Source organism: Chanos chanos, chromosome 8 (genome assembly GCF_902362185.1).
Source record: "Chanos chanos chromosome 8, fChaCha1.1, whole genome shotgun sequence".
Taxonomy (NCBI): domain Eukaryota; kingdom Metazoa; phylum Chordata; class Actinopteri; order Gonorynchiformes; family Chanidae; genus Chanos; species Chanos chanos.
Genome location: NC_044502.1, coordinates 4,851,452 through 4,858,951, shown reverse-complemented (window position 1 = coordinate 4,858,951; position 7,500 = coordinate 4,851,452). Strand labels below are relative to the sequence as shown.

Below are 7,500 nucleotides of genomic sequence, written 5' to 3'. Positions count from 1 at the left end.
AGAGATTTTTTTGGCACAAACTGGCAAGTACAATGAGAAAGGAGGTGGGGGGGTGGGGGTGGCACAACTTCAAACATAGACGAGGGAGGGAGGGGGCATGTCGGAAAACGTTGAAAACCCCTGATGGAGTGTTTCAGACTCATAAGTCTGAGATTAAAGTGAAGTGACCACAGGTGGAGTTTCGGTCTTGGTTTGACGCTGGCGGTTTGCCCTGGAGTCGAGCACTATTTTAAATAAGCCGTAGACAGCGTAATTACCTCTGTCTCTATGGAAAGGCATCTGTTTCAGCCCTCAGCACTTCTGTATCTGCTGTGCCAGTATAAAGCTCCCCATTTGCATGCAGCGGAGAAACAGCTGGCGTGCATGTGTTTTGTGTTTGTCATGTTTACCTTTGGAGTTCTGAAGCAATCATCTGTGTGTGTGTGTGTGCGTGTGTGTGTGCGTGTGTGTGCGCGTGTGTGTGCGTGTGTGTGTGCGTGTTTGTGTGCGTGTTTGTGTGTGTGTGTGTGCGTGTCTGTTTTGCTTTTCTCTTGCAGGTACTGCAAAAGTTGGGGAAGGCAGATGAAACGCGGGACACGGCCTTTGAGGAGGGAGTGGCCAACTTCAACAAGCAGCTGGTGAGATGTTTCACACCGCCCCCCCCCCTCCTCATTTGGACCTACCTCTGACCTTTGGCCTCTGACCTTTAACCTTCACATGCCCAATGCTTAAACGGAACAGGAGTTTCCGTTTTAAACTTCCTCCAGTCCCTCCAAGATCATTCTCGGCTCTGTTTAAGGAACTAACTCGGATTAACTAAATTCTCTTCTCTTCTCTTCTCTTCTCTTCTCTTCTCTTCTCTTCTCTTCTCTTCTCTTCTCTTCTCTTCTCTTCTCTTCTCTTCTCTTCTCTTCTCTTCATTGTTTTCTTTCCACAGGCTGAGGGCACCAAACTGCAGAAAGATTTGAGGGCATACCTGGCTGCAGTAAAAAGTAAAACTTTTTAACTTCCTGTCTGTTCCTGTAGAGCTTTAGTGGTGTGTGTGTGTGTGTGTGTCTGTGCGTGTGTGTGTTTGTGTGTGTGCGTGTGCGTGTGTGTGCGTGTGCGTGTGTGTGTGTGTGTGTGTGTGTGTGTGTGCGCGTGTGTAGCAGATTGTGGGTCTGTCTGGTACCTGTCAGCTCCTGGATGACGAAATGTCTCTCTCTCTCACTCTCTCTCTCTCTCACTCTGTGCCCAGCCATGCATGAGTCCTCCAAGCGTCTGCAGGACTGTCTGGCAGATATGTATGAACCGGACTGGTTTGGCAAGGAGGAGGTGGACTCCATCGCAGAGGTGTGTATGAGATCAGAATTATGGGACTGTGTGTGTGTGTGTGTCAGGTCTCGACCCTGAGATGCTGGTTATGAAACATTAGAATCACACCACTTTTTCGACTCCCGACTTTCTAAAAACAAACCATACTCCGCTTTGCATTCTCACTTTAGTTTTCACTGATCTGAATCTAAACTGGATCCGTCTGAGACGTATGAACAGATCTAATCCAATTCATAGAGAGCAACATATGTGAGAGACAAAAACATGAAGATTTGGTACTGCGTTAGAGTGTTAGAATGGATGTCATTTTAACAAGTCTAGCAGTGTCTGAGGTCATCAGACATAGCTGACCCGTGGGGTCATCAGCGTTAGACTCCTTGTGAGGTCATTGCTATGGGACGGCATTTTGTCATAGAAGAACTGGAGCTAAGCAATGCATTATAATCTCACCAGCCCCTCAACATCTCTGAAGACTACTTCTACACCATTTCTTTCTTCTTCTTTCTTTTTTTACTTCCCCTCTCTTTTACACGTTTACTGATCACACACTTGTCCTCCTGTTCTCTCCTCATCGTCGCGGTCTGTGAAGGAGCTGATTGAGAAGGAGATGGACAGTAATCTGGAGGTAGAGCTAGTAGGAGGAAAATCCCGTAGTTTCAGAAAACACTCATAGAATCTGCGTAGAAGCCACAGACAGTAGATGAGGCACCATTGGTCTTTCTTTAGATGTCTAATTTAGACTTTGTGTTGTAGAGTGTGCTTACAGTAAGTGACTGAAAGTGTCCCTGTATATATGTGTGTGTGTGTGTGTGTGTGTGTGTGCACGCGTACGGGCGACACATGATTCTGATCACATTTTTGTCTCAGGACACAGATCTGCTATGGATGGACTTTCATCAGAAGCTTGTTGACAATGCTCTCATCTCCATGGATACGTACTTGGCACAGTTTCCTGACATTAAGGTGACCCTGTCTTAAGCAATCGGTGAACTCCGATTGGTCCTTTTGTGTTTGTGATTGCACACTGCCACATAAGGAGTTTCAGAGCTACACATTACAGATATACACACACACACACACACAGGGCTGTTATGGCCATTAGCGTTTGAAGGGCTCTCTGGCTCCCCCTGCAGGCTCGCATCGCTAAGCGCGACAGAAAGCTGGTGGACTATGACAGTGCCAGGCATCATTTTGCCTCTATACAGAAAGGCAAGAAAAAGGACGAGGTTAAAATCGCCAAGGTAAGGAACCTGTTGGTGAAGTGCTTCAAACGACTGTACGTGTGTTTATGGTGTGTGTGTGTGTGTGTGTGTAAGTGCACATGTGCATCCATGAGAATTTGCGTGTGCCTGATTTAACTGCTCACTCTCTTACAGAGGAGCTAAAGGCTCTTGTGTCTTTGGATGAACTGCTTTGGTTGTGTGTGTGTGTGTGTGTGTAATAACAAGAATGCATGTCTTGCTTCTCTTTTCTTTGCTCTCTCTCTTCCTCTCTCTGTTTCGTTGTGTGTGTGTGTGTGTGTATGTGTAGCCGGTCTCTCTGCTGGAGAAAGCTGCTCCTGGCTGGGCACAGGGGATAATCTCGGCACATCACGTTGCTCAAACTAACCTCTCCAGATGCCAGGTGACTCACCTGCCTCTGACCCCCCCCCCCCCCCCCATTGGCTTACACTAACCCCGCCCTAACCTCCACTGCTGACACACCTACTTTTTATAAACACCTCTTTCATTTTATGCATCTTGGTCCAATCAGTGCGTTGTTTTCAGGAGATACATGTAGAAAACATGAAATAAAATTAAACCAGGGTGTGTGTCTGTGTGTGTGTGTGTCTGTGTGTGTGTGTGTGTCTGTAGGCAGAGGAGGAACTGGGAAGAGCCCAGAAGGTATTTGAGGAGATCAATGCGGATCTTCAGGAAGAACTCCCGTCTCTCTGGAACAGGTAGCTTTCTCTCACATGTTCACCAGTCCAAGTCTTTGTCTGCCACTTAAATGAAAATAATCTCTCTCTCTCTGTCTCTCTCTCTCTCTCTCTGTCTTTCTCTCTCTCTCTCTCTCTCTCTCTCTCTCTCATTCTCTCCCTCTCTCTCTCTCCCCCCCCCTTCCCTCCTCAGTCGTGTTGGCTTTTACGTTAACACATTCCAGAGTGTCACTGGATTGGAGGAAAAGTTCCACAGAGAGATGGGAAAGGTAGGAGGGGACACTGATTGATTCATGCATGCTCATGAATATTCAGTGATATTCACGAATTAATGAATATTCATACCTACATTAATTATAAAAGCTACTCACATATTTACTCAGCAGTAAACAAGTTTTTTTTTTCCCTCCCCCAGCTCAGTCAGAATCTGTTCGACGTCATGACCAAGCTGGAGGAGCAGCGTGAAATTAAGTAAGCGTTTGTCAGTTTTCAAAGGGCAAATGAATAAATACCTCTCCGTTTCAGAGATGTGTATGTGTGTGTGTTTGTGTGTGTGTCTGATAGTTCTGAGAATGTTCTAGACTCATATAGGGCACGAGCACTAGTTTGTGTGTAGATTATTCTCAGTAGATTAAGTGACACTCCCACCCAATCCCTTACAGAACAGGCGTGAAGAAAACAACCAGTGGGAAGAGGTAATACTGCTGAGACTGGGAGCTCTGTGTGTGTGTGTGTGTGTGTGTGTGTGTGTGTGTGTGTGATGTTTTAATGCAGTGACAACAAGCTGCACTTTTTTTTCCCCCTCTGTGTGCATGTACATGATGTAGTTCAGCTTCTAACTGAGTGAAGCTTATTACACGCTAATTGATTGCCAAAGCTTCCTGCATGGTTGCTCGTCTGTTGTTGTTAGTTGTCATGACAACATTCAATTCTGGTCTGCTCTGCATGGAATCAGAGGAACAGACACGAAAAGTCACTCCGGGAGAAAATGACTTAAATGTTTTGGGTGTTTTTTCCCCCTCTCGAATGGCTCTCTTCTGCCATCTGGTGGCGAGACGGAAGTAATGCATGATTAACCCATACGGGAGCATGAACTAACCAAGGCGGACTTTGTCCCACATGGATGAGTGTGATGGTAACTCTGTTCTCTGCCTCTTCCTCTGGTGCAGTGAAGCGGCTGCGAACCATGACCTCAGTGCAGAGTCGGCAACAGGCATCCCTAAGTCCCCATCAAAGGTACTGTCCCTTTATAATGAGAGAGAGAGAGAGTGGAAGACTGTGTTATGTATGTGTGTGAGAGGGAGAGAGACTGGTGGGAACTGTGAAAGGTGTCTAGGGCTATGCTAAGTAGTGTGTTTGTGTTTATGTTTGTGTTTATGTAAAAGAGTAAATACATACATACATAACCTGTGTGGACCAAAACCTCTTCTGCATGAAGACAGAGAAATCCCGAGAATGTGTGAACACGAGCACACGCGCACACACACACACACACACACACACACACACATAAATACACACACACACACACACACACACACACCACACACACACACACACGCACACACACACACACACACACACACACACACAGACACAACACACACACACACACACACACACACACACACACACACACACACACACACACACATGCATACACTATACAACCACTGATACCCAGCAGCACTGTTAGTAAAACAGTTTGGGCACAATGACAAATCTCTAACAGATACTGTGTTGTAGTGATTTAATTAGACTACGCTGTGTGGTGTGTTAAACTAACTGTGTGCTGTGTTTCTGTCTCCCATAACACTTGCATGGTGTGTGTGTGTGTGTGTGTGTGTGTGTGTGTGTGTGTGTGTGTGTGTGTGTTGTGTCTGTGTGTGTGTGTGTGTGTGTGTGTGTGTGTGGTGTGTGTGTGTGTGTGTGTGTGTGTGTGTGTGTTTGGGCAGCTGAGACCAGGACCACCGGTTCCTCCTCCACCTAAAGTCACGCCAACTAAAGACATGAAACAAGAGAACATCATCAATCTTTTCGAGGATGCGCTGGTGCCCGACGTTAACGTTACCACGCCCTCACAGGTCAGAGGCCAATCAAACCTCTTCCCATCTTCTGAGGAGCCCTTTCTTTCATCCGAAACTCCACCCTCTCTGCCGCCTACCCCACCCATTCCTGACCTTCCCCAGCCAACGGTGGCTGAAAAGGGGGGGGGTTGACCGATCGATTCCCCACTCTTCTTCTTTTTCCATCATTCCTTTTCGCTCTTTCTCTTCTTTTTCAGTTTCCCACCTTCCTTTCATCACGTTCGCCTTCTGTTTTCTCTTCCTGTTCCGCGTCTCCTCCTTTCTTTGCAATGAACCAGTGAAAACCAGTAAAGCCCAGTCTCACCAGTACACACGGGCTAATTCCAGTACTCCTTTCAAACTGGCATAGACCTTCAGTAGCACTGTGAGACAGTTTTTTGTTTTTTTTTATTAAACCCTGGCGATAACTCTGTGCTTCTGTTCCTGTGTCCCAGAACTCCCGTAACCTCCCCTAGTAAAAGCCTTTTCTTCCCTCTGTGTTTGTGTTAATGTGTGTGTCAATGTGTGTATGTGTGTGTGTGTGTGTGTGTTTGTGTGGGACAGTTTGATGCCCCAGCAGTGGGTAATCTGCTGGATATGGATCTGGATTCTATGCAGGCCGTCGCTGCTTCCCCGGCCACCCAGGTGGGTGTCTCAGGTCAGGAGAGGTCAGGAGGTCGAGCCTCAGGGGTCAGGTTAAGGTTAAGGCAGAGTCTTGAGTCACTGGCGTAGATGCCAGTTTGGTTGGCTCCAAACTGGAACAGGTGGTGTTCTTGGCTGGCATGGTTCTGTGGTTGTGGTGGAAAAAAAAACCATGGGGTGTGTTTCAGTTATTGTTATGCTCGGGGCTACATGTGATAGAGACAGAGAAAAAGAATTTTGTGTGTGTGTGTATGGGTGGGTGAGAGAGTGTGAGTGAGAGAGTGTGAGTGAGAGAGAGTGTGAGTGAGAGAGTGTGAGTGAGAGAGAGAGAGGGAGAGAGAGAGGGAGTGAGAGAGGGAGTGAGAGAGGGAGTGAGAGAGGGAGTGAGAGAGGGAGTGAGAGGGAGAGAGAGAGGGAGAGAGAGAGAGAGAGAGAATGAGAGAGAATGAGAGAGAATGAGAGAGAGTGAGAGAGAGTGAGAGAGAGTATGTAAGGTCGTTAGGGTATGCCTGCATGTCGTAAATGGGGCTCATTGCTGGTCCTTTAATTTTCTATGACAGTTCTTTTTTCTGTGATTAGACATCTCATGACAGTAACAGGACTGAAACACAGCCCCTTGGTTTTATTACTGTCTCTGCATGCATGGACTCACTGCATGCCAAGTGCTAAGCTAACTACTAGCTGACAGACAGAATAACAGATCCAGATTTCCATGTAAGACATACTGGAGACACTTCTTGGTACAAATACCTGCTCAATTATGGCAGGAGATTGCACCATGATGTCCTATTGGAGTCGTGTTGAGATGTGTTTGGTGAGACAAACACATAGACATATCCATGATGTAAAAATCACTACTCGGGGGCGCATACGTAACAGAGGATTTTGGCTAACGCGATTATTATGAATTGTCACTTGTCACGAAATGACTTTCATGTTCAGGAGAGTTACTGCTTCTCCATGAGCTAGAGCTAAACTGGGTCTCAAAGAATCTGCAGTGAGCTGAAACATAAATAAATAGTTTGTTTTCATCTTTGCTAAACATTGTCGATATGTTGTGCAAACCCTCAAACTTTTTTTTTTTTTGCCGAACTGTCATAACAGAATCGGTCATCTCGTGTTCTTTGGAACAAAGTGCCTTCTTTCATGGATATGTAGCGCTGTTTGTTTCGTAAATTAAGGAAAGAGTTTCAATGGTAAGACATGCTTCTAAAAACCCCGATGATTAGATGCATGTCGATCTTTTTTTTTTTTTTTTTGTACGATTCTGAAGAGTGCCTCTGGATATAGCGCTTGTGTCTGGCTGAATCCATGGTGACAGGACCTGGTCTTTCCGTTCATTTTCGTTCATTAAATTCACTCTTTCTCCTTCCTCATTGCCTCACGGAAGGCGGCCTCTTGGGACTCGTGGGAGGTAAGCAAGGTTCCCGGTTGTTCTTTAGCGTGCCATTTCAGTGGGTTCTACTCAGAATCCATTTTGGCTCCGGGGCATCACAGTTTCCCGCCTGTCTCTCTCGCTCTCTATCTTTATGAATAATCTGTATGAGTTTTTGTAGCCGTGTAATTGGCTCCAACATTATG

The 7,500-nt window shown here is 46.2% G+C and overlaps 1 protein-coding gene across 1 annotated transcript in view; it reads left to right on the top strand.

Moving 5' to 3' along the window:
• bin1b (bridging integrator 1b) overlaps positions 1-7,500 on the top strand; it is a 19,001-nt gene that overhangs the window by 8,460 nt on the left and 3,041 nt on the right. The window contains exons 2-11 of the mRNA XM_030781067.1: positions 537-617; positions 917-971; positions 1,217-1,311; positions 2,161-2,256; positions 2,427-2,534; positions 3,147-3,232; positions 3,405-3,480; positions 3,627-3,682; positions 3,874-3,906; positions 4,381-4,447. Coding sequence (XP_030636927.1) covers positions 537-617; positions 917-971; positions 1,217-1,311; positions 2,161-2,256; positions 2,427-2,534; positions 3,147-3,232; positions 3,405-3,480; positions 3,627-3,682; positions 3,874-3,906; positions 4,381-4,447 — 753 coding nt within the window. The remainder of the gene's footprint in view (positions 1-536; positions 618-916; positions 972-1,216; positions 1,312-2,160; positions 2,257-2,426; positions 2,535-3,146; positions 3,233-3,404; positions 3,481-3,626; positions 3,683-3,873; positions 3,907-4,380; positions 4,448-7,500) is intronic.